At 41.7% G+C, this 16,444-nt stretch overlaps 1 protein-coding gene across 1 annotated transcript in view; it reads left to right on the forward strand.

Annotated features, from left to right (window-relative positions):
- UBE3C (ubiquitin protein ligase E3C) overlaps window positions 1-16,444 on the forward strand; it is a 125,722-nt gene that overhangs the window by 23,170 nt on the left and 86,108 nt on the right. Inside the window, exons 2-6 of the mRNA XM_062192930.1 lie at window positions 2,004-2,057; window positions 5,578-5,652; window positions 6,046-6,192; window positions 9,029-9,144; window positions 13,135-13,292. Coding sequence (XP_062048914.1) covers window positions 2,004-2,057; window positions 5,578-5,652; window positions 6,046-6,192; window positions 9,029-9,144; window positions 13,135-13,292 — 550 coding nt within the window. The remainder of the gene's footprint in view (window positions 1-2,003; window positions 2,058-5,577; window positions 5,653-6,045; window positions 6,193-9,028; window positions 9,145-13,134; window positions 13,293-16,444) is intronic.

The following is a 16,444-nucleotide window of genomic DNA, read 5'->3' on the forward strand; positions in this document are numbered from 1 at the left end:
AGAGATACTAATATTAAAATGAAGTCAAAGGTGACCTTTGGATACATTTTGTTGCTCATGCAGTGGGGTCTGGGCTAGTCCAGGGTGGCTGAAAGTGACTGAAATACCTAAAAGACAACACTGGACAACATCAGATGTTTTTAGGGTCTTAAAATAGAAATGAATCCCAAAATGCCTTTTGAGATATTTGAACACTGGATGGTGATAGTAGTTCATGATTTCCTTGTGTTATATTACTGGTGATGGTTCCCTGATCACTTGGTTAGTGTCTGAAGGATTTGTATACTGCAAGTTTGCTGTCTTTCCCTGAGTTAGATATTTTGAGATATCCTGATTGCTCCCGGATTCTAGCATGCATCAGTAGATCTTGTCTGTGAAATTGATTACTGTAGTGTTTAGTGGTTTTTTTTTCCCTCTCTACATTTATTTACTTGATTTTTGTGAGGAAGTGATTTTTCTGTTCCTTTATTTATAAATATAGTCACTTTATGTTGTTTAAAATCTAATACAGACCTTACTCTAATCATAAGAAATTATTGAAAAAGCCCAAATAGAGAGACAGCAACCAGAACATAAAAGACAAAGACAGATTAAGAAGAAATAGTAACTGAATGCATTGTGGAACCTGGACAAGAGTCTCGAACACATAAAGATCATTAGTGGGAAAATGGAGAATTTCTAACCAAATATGAGCTTAGTTAATACTATTGTACCAGTATTTTCTGTTGGTGATTGTACCTGGTTATATGGGGAGTGGATAAGACATAGTAAAGGACTCACATACCACGTTTGCAGCTTTTCTTTGTCTAAAATTGGTTCAAAACAAAACAAAACAAAAAGCCAATTTAAAGAACACTGTTTACGTAAGCAATGGTTAATACTTTAAGTCTAAAAATTTTTTCTACCTTTGGACATGTAAATAAAGGCTTTTGATTTGAAACTTTGTATAAAGCTTTTAATTGAAAATTTGTATGATAATGGAGGATTTATTTCTTTGGCTTTACATGTTAACAGTGAGAAACTTGATTCTGCATGTTGTGTTCAAATAGCACTGTATATGAAAATCAGCTTGGGGGCCAGTGCTGTGGTGTAGCAGGTAAAGCCACTTCCCCCAGTGCCAGCGTCCCGTGTGGGTGACTCCCAGCTGCTCCACTTCCGATCCAGCTCTCTGCTGTGGCCTGGGAAAGCAGTAGAAGATGGCCCAAGTCCTTGGGCCCCTGCACCCACAGGGGAGACCCGGAAGAAGGCTCTGGCTCTGGCTTTGGATTAGCACAACTCCCGGCCATTGCGGCCAATTGGGGAATGAAGCAACAGATGGAAGACCTCTCTCTCTGTGGCTTCTCTCTCTGTGTAACTCTGACTTTCAAATAAATAAATAAATCTTTTTAAAAAATCAGCTTAATTATTCTCTGACAGTCTGCTGGTGTGGTATGTATCTGTTATGAGATTTAGTTTTACTTTTTCTAATGATTCATATGCAGTGTCTTGAACCTTTAATTTTTTTTTCATTTACTTGAAGTATTTAACTTTCTCTTATTTCAGTTTCTTCTACAAACTAAGTTAATTTTGCTTAACATTTAGTTTTACTTGTGATGAAAATATTTAAAAGATTTTTTTAAAGATTTATTTATTTGCTTGAGAGGCAGAGGCAGAGAGAGAAAGAGAGAGGTTTTCCATCCTCTGGTTCACTCCCCAAATGGCCACAACGGCTGGAGCTGGTCTGCTCCAAAGCCAGGAGCCCAGAGCTTCCTCTGGGTCTCCCATGTGGGTGCAGGGGCCGAAGGACTTGGGACATCTTCTGCTATCTCAGGTCGTAGCAGAGAGCTGAATTGGAAGTGGAGCAGCTGGGACTAGAACCTATTCCCATATGGGTTGCCGGGACTGCAGGTGGCAAATTCACCCTCTGTGCCACAGTGCCGGCCCCATCCTTTCTATAATTCTTCGATGAGGATGTTAAATTTGAATTTGCAACCTTCATTTCCTTTTCTCTTTTTTGGATTTAGGAAGAAAAGGCTTCTCTTTTACATCGTACTCAGGAAGAAAGAAGAAAGAGAGAGGTAAAAACAGCTTTGCAGTACTCTATAGATAAGCATTTTCCATAGCATTTAAACAAACCTTGGTGTGTGTGTGTATTTTGTATGACATATATGTGTGTATTTAGCTTTAGAAAATTTCTGAATTTGTTGGATTTTACAGTTGTTGTCCTCAAACCAATTTTAAAAATGGGCTTAAAAGGCAGTTTCCAGACTCGAGAGGAGGTATGGCCTTTTAGTTAACCTACTTGCTTATGATATGGTTTCCAGAAGATCTGTAAAGGCTTAATATATAATGTTCTTATTTTGTTAAGCAAGAAGAGAGACTCACTATTAAAGCATGTGTTTTAACTATGAATGCAGTAAAAGAAAAGAACTAATAACATTCTTGGATTTACCTTTTATCTTTCTGGTGATTTCTTAAAATAGCTTTGGTTTGTTCATTAGCATTTATACTATCTTAGGGATTTTCTAGATAGTTTTTATTTGTTATTTTCACAGTTCATTCATACCTATAGCAACTATTTATTGAGAGCTTGTCATGCTGGATATGCAAATAAGAAATAGAAAAGACAGATTCTTCCTCAGTGATGGGGCACAGACAGTAGCCAAGATGCTGACATAATGGTATAAGCTATAAAGACGATAGAGTAATAGGACAGTAGCTGGGAAAGCCTTCGTTAGATACGGTGTTCAGAGGAGGGGCTCCCTGAGGGGTTAGAGTGTCATTCCTGAGGATGAAAAGGCACTTGCTTTACGAAAACCTGGAAGGAGCATTCTTGGTTAAATGCACAGCAGAGGAAAGGTTTCCCAACCTCCTCCCTGTTGACATTTCTGACCAGATGATTCTCTGTCCTGGGGGACTATCCTCTACATCGGAGGGTGTTAGCAGTATTCTGTTCCCTCATTTGTAACCAGAAGTGTCTCCAGAAATCACCTGGATAGAAATCAAGAATCATCGCTCAACCAAGAAAGATTTGTTGATCCATGCTTTTTTTTTTTCCTCCTTCCCTTCCTCCCTTCTTTGCTTCCTTCCTCTCTCTTTTTAAAGTTTTTAATTTCTCAGCCATAATCTTCCAATGTGTTTGCTGCGTTTTCCCTCTCTTTTCCTTGGATGCTCATATATCTATGTATATGTTTGTGTGTGTATATATATATATATATATATTTTTTTTTTTTTAAGATTTATTTTATTTATTTGAGAGGCAGAGTTAATGGAGAGAGGAGAGAGACATCTTTTCAACCACTAGTTCACTCCTCAAATGGCTGCAAAAACCAAGTCTGGGCTAGGCCAAAGCCAAGAACCAGGAGCTTCTTCTGAATCTCCCACATGGGTGCAGGGGCCCAAGCATTTGGGCTGTCTTCCACTGCTGTCCCTGGTGCGTTAGCAGGGAGTTGGGTTGGAAGTGGAGCAGTGGCAGTTCCATCTGGCGTTCATATGGGATGTCGATGTTGCAGCACCTGTCCCAGACTTGCATATTTGATGTTTGTATTGTATACCATATGTTGCCTCTATACTTTTATATATTCTTTTGAATATCTGTGCTTTGATTCAGCCGTTTTCTTCTGACCTAACTTCTAATTTACAAATTATCTTTAACAATGTCTTATTGTTAAATACATCATTTGAGGGGCCAGAGTTATGGTGCAGCAGGTTATGCTGGCATCCCATATGAGCACCTTTTTGAATCCCGTCTATACCACTTCCCATCTAACTCCCTGCTAATGCACTTGGGAAGGCAGCAGAAGGTGATTGAAATACTTGGACCCCTGCCACCCATGTGGGAGACTCTGGAGTTCCTGGTTCCTGGCTTTGGTCAGGCCCAGCCCTGTTCATTGTGACCATTTGGGGGAGTGCACCAATGGATGGAAAAATGTCTTTGTCTCTCTGTCACTCTCTCTCTGTCTCTGTCACTCTATCTTTTGAATAAATCTTTTAAAAAATACATCCATTGATCTTAATTTTAGTTCTAAAATTTTGCTTTTATTCTTTTATGTTTTCCAGTTCCTTTGTTGTTTAGTTTCTTGAACATAGTTGTAGATTTTTATAAACAGTGTCTAAACCCTAGTAATTGAGTCTTCTGTGTTTTTGTTTCTGTTGTTTGTCTTCAATTTTTAGTTTTCTCTTATGCATGCCCGGTTACTTTTGATTGAATACTGAATATTGTATATTACAAATTTGGAGGTTAGTTTCAAGCTCTATAATTTGACATCTTTTGGCGAATGTTACATTTACGTTGAGGAGGAAGTCAAGAGAGAAACAAAATCACTGTTAACTAACACAGGATTGAGCTGACTGGAAGCTTACCTTCAGCCCTTGTGGGGACTGACTTATTTCCAGCACACCTTAGTCTTTCCTTCTCAGCATGGCCTGATGGTATTCTTTACTCCCAGCATTGGCTGGGTGTTTGTGTGTCTCAGGTTTGTACAGGTGCTACAGAAGACACAGAACAATAGATTACAGTAAAATGGAGCTCAGAGATTAGTGTCATACCTGAGTTTGAATGCTGATTGTCTTAAATTTTTAGGTAAAACAATCTTGATTCAATGAAAGCTGGGCTTTTCTCTTGAAACAAGAAAGTGACCTTTAAAATTGATGTTTGTGTTAGCTGTTTGTATTCTTAGTATTTAAAACTCAAAGCAAAATTACTGTGCTGTTGAGTTTGTAAAATAGTGTAGCCATTTTGGGAAACATTGTAGCAAAAATGTTAATTCCACTCCTGTGTATATACCCAAGAGAGATGAAAACCTGTATCTATAGAGAAACTTGTACATGAATATTCATAGTAACATTACTCATAACAGCTCAAAGTGGAAACAGATGTCCATCAGCTAATAAACAAAATGAGAAATATACATACAATGAAATATTACTTGGCTATAGAAAGGAGGGAAGTACTGACGTATGCTAAAACATAGATGAACTTTGAAAACATCATGCTAAATGAAAAAAGTCAGACAAAAAGGCGTATACCGTATGATTCCATTGTATGAAATGCCAAGAGGAGACAAGTGGTAGAGACAGGAAGCATACTAACGGTTTCCAGGAGCCAGGAGCGGGAGAGTAGAGGTGATGAAGTTGTTCTAAAATTCGGTAGTGGTGACAGTGGTGAAAAACGTATTCTCTGAATGATTTACTTTGAAGGAGTGTAATTTTTTTAAGGATTTACTTATTTGAAAGAGTTACAGAGAGGTGGAGAGCCAGAGAGTGAGCTGGCTTACTCCTCAAATGGCTACAGTGGCCAAGGCTGGGCCAGGCCGAAACCAGAATGCAGGAATTTCAGGGCCCAAGTACTTGAGCCATCTTCAGCTGCTTTCCCAGGCACATTAGAGGGAGCTGGATCAGAAGTAGAACAGCAGGGACTCAAACTAGCACCATATATAGGGTACTGCTGTGGTAGGTAGCAGCTTAACCCTCCATGCCACAACACCAGCCCTGTAGAGTGTATTTTAAGTTACGTGAATTATATGGCATTTTAAGAAATCTTTACTAGTGAAATGTTATTTTTGCTGGTACTAACCAATTGTTCCCTCCATAATTCAGGAAGAAAGGCGAAGATTGAAAAATGCAATAATCATCCAATCATTTATTCGAGGCTATAGAGACAGAAAACAGCAAGTAAGTTTGTTTTCTTTTAAAACTGGGAAAGAAATGCAGGAGCTTTTTTATATATTATATTGTAATATTGGCAAATGTTATCATTTGTATGTATTTTCATGTCTTTAATGCAAGTGTAAATGATATTTTTCCCAATACATAATTTTATTAGCTTTATCTATGTAAAGACTGATAGATGAGTTTCTAGATAATTTTTAAATAATGCAAATGAGGTCTAGAACACAGCTACAGATCAAAAAGAATTGTGGAAGAAATCTGACCTTTTACTGATAACTGTGGTAACAGCATCTTGTTAGCTTCCACCACAGATGTAAAAGTATTGAGCATTGTACTCAGATGAAAAGAATTGTGTGTCCAGATAACATGTTTATGTATTTCTTTCTTTGCTTTCAGTATTCCATCCAAAGAAGTGCATTTGATCGCTGTGCTAACTTGTCACAGTCTGGTGGCACATTTCCCATTGCTAATGGTCCCAACCTTACCCTTTTGGTGAGGCAGCTTCTGTTTTTTTACAAACAAAATGAGGACTCAAAACGTTTGGTGAGTGTGAACGGTGTTTTCACTTGTCTTCGTTTATGTATTTTCCAGCCTTTTCTTTTTTATTTAAGAGGATATGGTGAATTATCAAGAAGACAGATAAGTCTAATGAACATCTTTGTGAACATTTTTTTCAGTTATCTGTAACAAGTTACCTTTTGGGTGATAAGTTTTATCCCTTAAAATTTCAGAGTAATTGACTTTTTCTGTTATGGGAAATTTCAAATATTAAAAAAACAGACTATGCTGGCCCACCTACACGTACCTGACTCAGACTCAGCAGTTATTAGCACATTTGTTCATGCACAGCCCCCTACACCTTTGCCTCTGTCACTGTGAAACACATCCTAAATATCACATATTCATCTGTAAATACTTGATTACCAGTCTCTAAAATGTAGAGCATTTCTTTTTCTTTTTTTTTTTTTTTTTGGTAGCAAACTTTTATTTAAATCTTACATAACTCAAGCTTTATAAAAAGCCAACATAATTGAAAATTGGGTTCTCCCTCTAAAGCCTTAAGTATCCAAAGCTTGAAACTGTTAATTTAAAAATAAGCAACAAATAAAACAATAAAAACCCCTGCAGCAGATCCTGCTGAAATACTTAAAAAAAAATCTAATTGAGCTTAATCTTTACAAAAGTTATTTTAGCTCAAAAGCTATAAAATCAAAGTTATCTTAATTCTACAAAGAAGGGAGAGGGTCTTTGACTTCATGCCACCATTTTAGAACCTCATCTTTTTCATCAAATTTGGCCACAAATCAAATTTCTGTGTGTAGGGCATTTCTTTCTTTTTTTTTTTTTGGACAGGCAGAGTGGATAGCGAGACAGAGAGAGACAGAGAGAAAGGTCTTCCTTTTTGCCGTTGGTTCACCCTCCAGTGGCCGCTGCGGCCAGCGCATCTCGCTGATCCGAAGCCAGGAGCCAGGTGCTTCTCCTGGTCTCCCATGTGGGTGCAGGGCCCAAGGACTTGGGCCATTCTCCACTGCACTCCCGGGCCATAGCAGAGAGCTGGCCTGGAAGAGGGGCAACCGGGATAGAATCCGGCGCCCCGACCAGGACTAGAACCCCGTGTGCCGGTGCCGTGCCGCAAGGCGGAGGATTAGCCTGTTAAGCCACGGCGCCGGCCTAGGGCATTTCTTTTTAAAACATCCAAAATACAATTGTATTTCTCCAAAAATTTTATACACTTTTGATATAATCAGTGATGAACAGTATGTATTAATGATGAAACATACATAAGCATGCATAGATGTGTAGTTTTAAAAAACACAACTTATTGTTTTCCCAAGAAATATTATGGGATTCAGATATAATTATTGGGTTAAATATGTATTTGCTCCTATATATTTTATATATCTATAATGAATATTACCAGGTGGATATAGGGGTGGAAAATGCCATGCTGTAAATGTGGGGTAGGGACATCCAGCCCTTGTGCCTTATAAGGCCCATGAAATCAGTTAGCGTGACTCTGCCAAAGCCATGGCTGGTGGGACTCAAAATTCAGTAAGTCTGTAGTAGGCTAATTTTTAAGTTAATAATTTTATATGGCCCATGACTCCAGGCCTCAAGTACAAACAAACCTAACTTCATATGCACATTCTGAAATCCTAGATAGAATTAAATGTCATCAAACCGGTTTCCTATAAGGAGTATGAACTTAACTGTTGACTTAATTTTTTTAAATACACTTTTATTTTATTCTTTCTCACAAACTTTTTTTTTTTAAGATTTATTTATTTATTTGAAAGTCAGAGTTACACTGAGAGAGGAGAAGCAGGGAGAGAGAGAGAGGCCTTCTGTCCGATGGTTCACTCCCAGATGGCCACAACAGCCAGAGCTGTGCCGATCCAAAGCCAGGAGCCAGGAGCTTCTTCTGGGTCTCCCACGTGGGCACAGGGGCCCAAGGACTTGAGTCATCTTCTGCTGTTTTCCCAGGCCAGAGCATGGAGCTGGGTTGGAAGAGGAGCAGCCGGGACTTGAACCGGCACCCAGATGGGATGCCGGCACTTCAGGCCAGGGCATTAACCCGCTCTCCCCCAGCGTCGGCCCCTATTGACTTAATTTGCAGACAAAAATTCAAGGGCAATAATTTTCTTTTTCTAATATTTATTTATTTATTTGAAAGGCAGAGTTAGAGAAAGAGAGAGAGAAACGAAAGGAGAGACAGATCTTCCATCTGCTGGTTCACTCCCCAAATGGCCGCAACGGCTGGAGCTGGGCCAACTCGAACCAGGAGCCAGAGAAGCAGTTTAGTCTGCACCGCAACAACAGCGTGATTGTCTTTTCTTTTGTGTATAGTTTGTCTCTGTGCTAGAGCTCATAAATGCCTCACTTTTAAAAAAGATTTATTTATTTGAAAGTCAGAGAAAGATTAATCCCATCGCTGGCTCACTCCCCAAATAGCTGCAGTGGCCAGGAGCCTGGAACTCCATCTGGGTCTCATTTCTCCTGCTTTCCCAGGCAAGGGGTTGGATCAGAAGTGGAAGAAGTGGGTGCTGGACCAGGCTGAAACCAGGAGTAAAGAACCTAATTCAGGCCTTAAATCAGTGGCAGGAACCCAGCTACATGAGCTACTGCCTCCCAGGGTCGACATTAGCAGAAAACTGAAATTGGGAGCTGGAGTCGGGACACAAAACCAGGGACTCGGATAGCAGGGTATGGGTGTCCCCCCACATGTTAACTACAAGGTCAAATACCTGCCCCTTTAATGGGTTTTGATTGTATTTAACTTTGTGTAGCCACTTAAGGAGATTTGGGGTATTACATAAAGTAGCAAACAGTTAAATTTTTATTGATTAAGAGTTGTATTTTCTGTGTTTTGCTATTTCAGATATGGCTGTATCAGAACTTAATTAAACACAGCTCTCTGTTTGTTAAGCAGTTGGATGGATCTGAGAGACTTACATGTTTATTTCAAATAAAAAGGTTGATGAGCCTCTGTTGCAGGTAAATTCAGTCCCAGTAGTGACTTACACATAACAATGTATTGATCACTTTGAATGTCTTGAGAAACAGCTTATTAATTTTTGTTTTCTGAGACTGTTTTCCACGTTTTAAGGAGGGGGAGACAATGGAATGTTCTGCATATTGCAATTTTTGCTCTAGGTAATTCTACTGTCCAGATGACGTAGAAATCAAAGCATAGATGGTATTTTTCAAGAATATCCTAGAGTTCTTTTGGGAAATGTTAGACATTCTTGTGAACAGAATGGCCAAGAAGACTCCTACTGTGACATTGATTCTGTTCTGTAAGGCTTTCTACCAAAATATAGTTTGATAGCCACTCAGAATATTCCTTTTATTAAGTTTTTTTTTTTTTTTTTAAGATTTATTTATTTATTTGAAAGTCAGAGTTATACAGAGAGAGAGAGATGTCTTCCATCTGCTGGTTCACTCCCCAGTTGGCTACAACAGCTGGAGCTGCGCTGATCAGGAGCCAGGAGCTTCTTCCAGGTCTCCCACGTGGATGCAGGGGCCCAAGGACTTAGGCCATCTTCTACTGCTTTCCCAGGCCACTGCAGAGAGCTGGGTCAGAAGTGGAGCAGCAGGGCCGGTGCTTTGGCACAGCAGGTTAAAGCCCTGGCCAGAAGCACTGGCATCCTTTATGGGCACTGCTTTGAATCTGGCTGCGCCTCTTCCCATCCAGCTCTCTGCTAAGGCCTGGGAAAGCAGCAGAAGATGGCCCAAGTCCTTGGGCTCCTGCACCCGCCTGGGAGACCCTGAAGAAGCTCCTGGCTCCTGGCTTCAGATCAGCACAGCTCTGGCTGTTGTGGCCATCTGAGGTGTGAACCAGCAAATGGAAGACCTCTCTCTCTGTAACTCTTTCAAATAAATAAAAGAAATCTTAAAAATAAAAAAAAAAAAAGTTGAGCAGCAGGGACTTGAACTGACGCCCATATGGGATGCCAGCACTGCAGGTGGTGGCTTTACCCGCTACGCCACAGCGTCAGTCCCTCAAGTTCTTATTATGTGTGAGCCCAAAATTAGTCATGTGCATGACTTTCTAAGGTCATGGTTTAATGAGATTACCAGGAAAAGGGTGCGTGCACTGGCTTTTGCTCTTAAAGATCTCTTAGTCCCCAGGATAACTTCTGGAGAACTAGGAAAATAGGAAGAAGGAGAGTTTCTTCTTTAGAAATTGCATACCTCATACAAAATGAATGAATTAACATACAAAACAGAAGTTGATGCCATATAACTTTAGGAAGAGTGGAATTGGATCAGTGCAGTGTTGAAGTGGAAGCCAGACAACCTGCATTGCAGCTACTGGCCTAGGGACCTGAGGGAATAGATCTACTTTTCCGAGGAGATTGGAATGATTCTTCCAAGGCTCACTATCTCAGTACTCTGCTGGGTGATTAGGATGACGGGTAAATGGTTTCCTCATCACGTGTTCATAGTCTGCCTCACCCTTCAAGCAATTGGCTTTTTTGTTTTGTTTTGTTCCTAAACTTTTCCAGTCTCAGAACCTCTTGTATACTGAATGTTCTTGATACCATCATGGCTGTTAGCATTTCTGTTTAGCCCAGGCTCTTCATTCATTCATTCATTTGTCAAAGTTACAGTGAAAAAGAAACATCTGCCATCCACTGGTTCACTCCCCAAGTGGCTGCAATGGCTGAGGCTGGACAAGACAGGAGCCAGCAGTTTCTTCCAGGTCTCCCACATGGGTGGCAGGGGTCAAGCCCTTGGGCCATCTTCAGTTGCTTTCCCCAGGCCGTTAGCAGGGGGCTGGATCGGAAGTGTAACAACCAGGACTCGACTATAGCCCGTATGGGATGCTGGTGTCACTGCTGGCAGCTTCACCTGCTGTGCCACAACGCTGGCCCCGGCCCAGACTCTTAAAATAGAAGTTTTCTGTGCAATTTTTATTTAGTATTAACATCTAGTTTGTAAGAACCTACTTATTTAAATCAAGTGAATTTATTTTGAAAATAAAGATAACTTTTTGAAGGAATGAATGTTTACATACCTTGTACATGAGTATCCCCGAGGAACAACTTTGGGGTTGGCCAGTCATCCTTTATTAGGAGAATTGGTGAGTCCCGCTGACTGCTAGGCACAGCGCTCAGCACCGGGAGAAAGCCGTGCCACGTTCGGGAGTCCTTGCCCTTCAAGTATTGGGGAGATATGGTGGAGGATGCCTTGTTTTAGACAGTGTAGCAGCAAAGTCTCACCCAGGGGCTGACTTGCTGTGCAGGCTATCGGCCTGGGCTCAGAGTCCCAGGGGTGAGAGGGCCCTCCAGTGGGGCTTCCAGGACTTTGGTTTTTGCTGAGAGTAGGGAAGCCAGAGCTTTGAGCAAAGAATGACAGAACATAGATTTTCTTTTTTTTCCTCTTTGTTTTTATTGTGAATAAGGACACCCACCCCCCACCCCCCCGTCTTTTACAATTATCTCAGTAGCACCTAATGAGCAGTTGGGGGGGAAGGTCTTGTGCTTCAGTTTAGGAATGTGGGAGGAGGGGATTGGAAGCAGAGACATGACATAGTCGGTGAGAACAGTGCAGGGGGATTCTCTTTACTTTGGAAAAGCTAGTAGCCTGTTTGTAGCTCTGGTAAGAAAGAGAACTTGATGATGCAGGATGAAGACTTGCTGGTACAACGCTTCTGAATGGGAGAGAGAGGACAGGGGCTGGCTTCAGGGTTATAGGGTGTAACCTTGGGAATGGGGAAGGGCAGTTTATCCATATTGCCAGTAGATGACTACAGATGGAATTAGCTGAGGTGGGAGAGCCTACCCTGCTCCACTGTGATTGTCCTCACAAGAAGAGAAGCAGGACAGGCATTGAGGCGCAGCAGGTGAAGCTGTAGCTTGCAGTGCTGGAGTGCTGGTTTGAGTCCTGGCTGCTCCATTCCCAGGCCGGCTCCCTATAGCACCTGGGAAGCAGTACATGATAGCTCAGGTGTCTGGGTTCCTGCTGCTCACATGGGAGACTGAAATGGAGTTCCTGACTCCTGGTTTCAACCTGGACCAGCCCTAGATGTTGTGGGCATCTGGGCAGTGAACCAGTGACTAGATAATCAATCGATCTTCCTTCCTTCCTTCCTTCCTTCCTTCCTTCCTTCCTTCCTTCCTTCCTTCCTTCCTTTGTGTCTGTCTGCCTGTCAAATAAATATAAATGAACATATTTAAAAAACTGAAATAGGACTTAATTCTGTGACAGCTTTCCCTTCTGCTGAAGGACTAGAAATATATTCCTGTCTGTTTTACGTGGCAAATATTGCAGGCACGGAAAGTGCTGAAGGCATCATTTAAGGAGCAAATACACCTTAACAGAGATCCTTATCTGAGTTTAATTAGACGGAGCTTCGCTTAATGCAATCTGTGGATTGCAGTCCTTCCGGCAGTTACAGTACTTTTCACACTGTGTTTGCAATCTTTGGTCTGTCTTTTTTCCATCCATTTATTTATTTAATTTGAAAGACAGAGAAAAAGACACAGAGAGCTCTCTCAGTTGTTGGTTCACTCCTCATTCGTATTCAATAGCCAGAGCTGGGCCAGGCTGAAGTCAGGAGCTGGGAACTCGATCTGGGTCTCCTGTACTTGACCCATCCTTCACTTGCTGCCTCCCAGAGTGTTTGTCAGCAGGACGTTGGAATCAGCAGGTCTGGCTATGAACTAGGCACTCTGGCAGAGTTTTAACAGCTGTGCCAAACACCAAACCCCCAGTCATTGTTTTTTCATGTTCATTTTTCTTTTTGTCATTGTATATTTTTCATCTCTATAAACTTAGTTCCATAATAGGGACTTAGAAAGTCTAAACGACAGAATTGATTCAATCATTACTGTGTCTTTGAGTCGCCCCTATTTCCGAGATACTCTGGTACTAGAATTGAGTGGCTCAGATGGTACAGAGTGACTGAGAGGAATTTGGGGAAACTTTGCTGACAGTTGCTATCCAGTAAATGTATGAATACATTTTTCATTTTCACAGGTTACTACAAAACTGTAATGATGACAGTTTGAATGTTGCACTTCCAATGAGAATGCTTGAAGTGTTTTCATCTGAGAATACTTACTTGCCTATTTTACAAGATGCTAGCTATGTAGTGTCAGTAATTGAACAAATATTGCACTACATGATTCAAAATGGTAAGTAAGTAATAGGTAGGGTCAGAACTGTGCATTGGCATTAATGTATAAAGTAAGAGCTTGTGCCATTATTCTGAATGTAAAAATGTAACTTTTATAACGAGCATCTGCTTGATCAAGGGGATGCCTATCAGGAGTGGTGAATTCTAACAGCTGTACTCAGCTCTGCCCCATCTACAAACTGGAGACACGTTTACTCTCTACTTTTCCTTCTGCTTAGCGATGAAGAAAACTAATGTGTGCTTTCAGAAATTGTCCTGTGTACTTGAATTCAAGATTTGCAGTGAGATTCTTAGGAAAGGATTTGTACTTCACTGTCTTCCTAAATGGATAGGAAAGAAAATACCATTCGTTCATAAGTTACTTCATTTGAAGAGCCTATCTTACTTAAAAAGTAAACTTTAAAAAAATATTTATTTTATTAGAAAGGTGAAGTGAGAGGGAGATAATTTCCGTTTGCTGGTTCACTCCACAAATGACCACAATGGCCAGGGCTAGGCCATGCTGAAGCTAGGAGCCAGGAGCTTTTTCACGTCTCCCAGTTGGTTGGCAGGGGCTCAAGTACTTGGGTTATCTTCTGCTGCTTCAGGTACATTAGCAGGAAACTGGATTGGATTTGGAGATGCCGAGACTCAAACGTGATATGGAACACCAGTGTCCCAAGGGGCGACTTAACTTGTTGCACCACAGTGCCATCTCCTAAAAAGTAACTTAAAAAAAAAAAATAAGATTTACTTGAAAGCTACAGAGAAAGGGGGAGAGAGAAATCTTTTGTCTGCTAATTCTCTTCCTAAATGGCTGAAACACCTGGACCTGGGCCAGGCTGAAGCCAGGAGACGAGAGCTTCATCTGGATCTCCCACATCGGTGGCAGGGGCCCAAAGAGTTGGGCCACTTTTTTTTTTTTTTTTTTGACAGGCAGGGTTAGACAGAATGAGAGAGAGACAGAGAGAAAGGTCTTCCTTTTCCATTGGTTCACCCCCTACATGGCCGCTGTGGCTGGCGCGCTGTGCCAATCCAATCCGAAGCCAGGAGCCAGGTGCTTCCTCCTGGTCTCCCATGCAGGTGCAGGGCCCAAGGACCTGGGCCATCTTCCACTGCTTTCCCAGGCCACAGCAGAGAGCTGGACTGGAAGAGGAGCAACCAGGACTAGAACCCGGCACCCATATGGGATGCCGGTGCCGCAGGTGGGGATTAGCCTAGTGAGCCATGGCGCCAGCCCTATTTGAACTTTCTAATTCAGTGTTAAAACTTTTGTGCATTATTACTGTTCCTAAAGTGACTATATTCCATAGGATGTAATAACTAAAGTCTGAAATTCCCCTGAATACACATTAGTGACACTATTTTGGAGTAAGTATGATTTTAAAATGTTTTATTATGAATTGACCAATCTGAAATCTAAAATTAAAAGCCCCTCAGTTCCAGTGTCTTCGCAGGTAGAAAGCCTGTGGTCAGCATTGAAAAAGAAAGTGTATGTGTGTGATTAGTCAGAAAAGGAGCCATAGGAGCTGGCATTGTGGCGCAGCGTGTTAAACGACCTCTAGGCTGGTGTCCCATAGCAGAGTGCGGTCTGAGCCCCAGCTGCTCTGCTTCTGTTCCAGCTTCCTGCTGATGCTCCTGGAAAGGCAGTAGAAGGTGGACTCTGCCACCCCCGTGGGAGAGCGGGGTGGCTTATGGCTCCTGCTTTGGCCTGACCCAGACCCATCTGTCGAAGCATTTGAGGAGTGAACCAGCAAAAGGAAAATCTCTTTTCCCTCTCTCTTTTTGTCACTTTGCCTTTCAAATAAATAAATTGGAAGGAAGGAAGGAGCAAGCCACAGGTTGCTCTGGAAAGCCAAGTTACCAATAAATAACTTAGCTTTTGTTTTCTTGATGTGAGGGTGTGATCTGCATTAAAATTTAGCTGATTTAGTTTAAAACTTCAAAGGTTAGAAGCGGGCATTTGGCCCGGCTGTTAAGATGCCACATGCCCGGTTCTGAGCCTGGACCGTGCTTTCCATTCCAGGAGGCAGTCTCTGCCACCCTCACGGGAGACCCTATCGAGTTCCTGCTTCCTAGCTTCAGCATGGCCCAGTGCTGGCTGTCATGTACATCTCTCTCTCTCTATTATTTTAAAGGCAGAGTTGGAGGGAGAGACAGAAAGCTGTTTTCCATCCACTAGTTCACTCCACAAATGGCCACAACAACTGGGGCTGGGCCAGACAGGAGCCAGGAGCTTCTTCTGGGTCTCCCATGGGGGTGCAGGGGCCCAAGGGCTTGGGCCATCTTCCACTGCTTTCCCAGGCCATAGCAGAGAGCGGGATCAGAAGTGGAGCAGCCAGGACTCGAACCAGTGTCCATATGGGGTGTTGGCACTGCAGGTGCTAGCCCCATTAGATTAGGTTTTAAAAAACTGCTTAGTCTATTAACCTTACGGTAACTTTAGCTAATTAAAAGTAAATTGAAATTTGTGGATTTTTATTTTCGTTTCTGACCTTTATTTATTTGAAAGGCAGAGAGAAAGAGAAAGAGGGAAAGAGAGGTCTTTCACCTGCTGGTTCACTCCCTAAATGGTTGCAGTGGCCGCATGATCAGGGCTGTGCTGGGCCAGGCCAAAATCAGGAGCCAGGAACTCCATTATGGCCTCCTTTGTTGGGGCGGGAGACCAAGCACTTAAGCAGGTGGGCCATCTTCTGCTGCTTTCCCAGGGGCAATAGCGGGGAGCTGGATCAGAAGTGGAGCAGCCAGGGCTCCAGCTGGTACTCATATGGGATGCTGACGCCACAGGTGCTAACGCGTGTGCCCCAAAGCAGGCCCCAGATTTTGAAACTGATAATTCTAAGTGGCCCTTTGTAATTGATGTATCGTTATGTAGTACTGACTTAAGGCTAAGCATTTGATGGGAATTTTTTTTGCTTTTCCTACTTAATAGAAGTAGAAAGAAATAATTCATTATTTGGAATCTGTTTAACAGTAGAAAATGCTTGAAAATCTGTAACTGAAACTGCTTCTAATGTCCTCTCTGTTACATTTTTAAGTTGTTCTGATAAATTATTTCCTGACATTAGCCTATGATTTTAACATTCTAGCTGTTAATTACAAGGGACTTCATAAAGATTGTGGAAAATGAAATTGAAGATAAACATATTTTGGTGCTGAGATTTTTTAAAA

Source organism: Lepus europaeus, chromosome 5 (genome assembly GCF_033115175.1).
Source record: "Lepus europaeus isolate LE1 chromosome 5, mLepTim1.pri, whole genome shotgun sequence".
Lineage (NCBI taxonomy): Eukaryota > Metazoa > Chordata > Mammalia > Lagomorpha > Leporidae > Lepus > Lepus europaeus.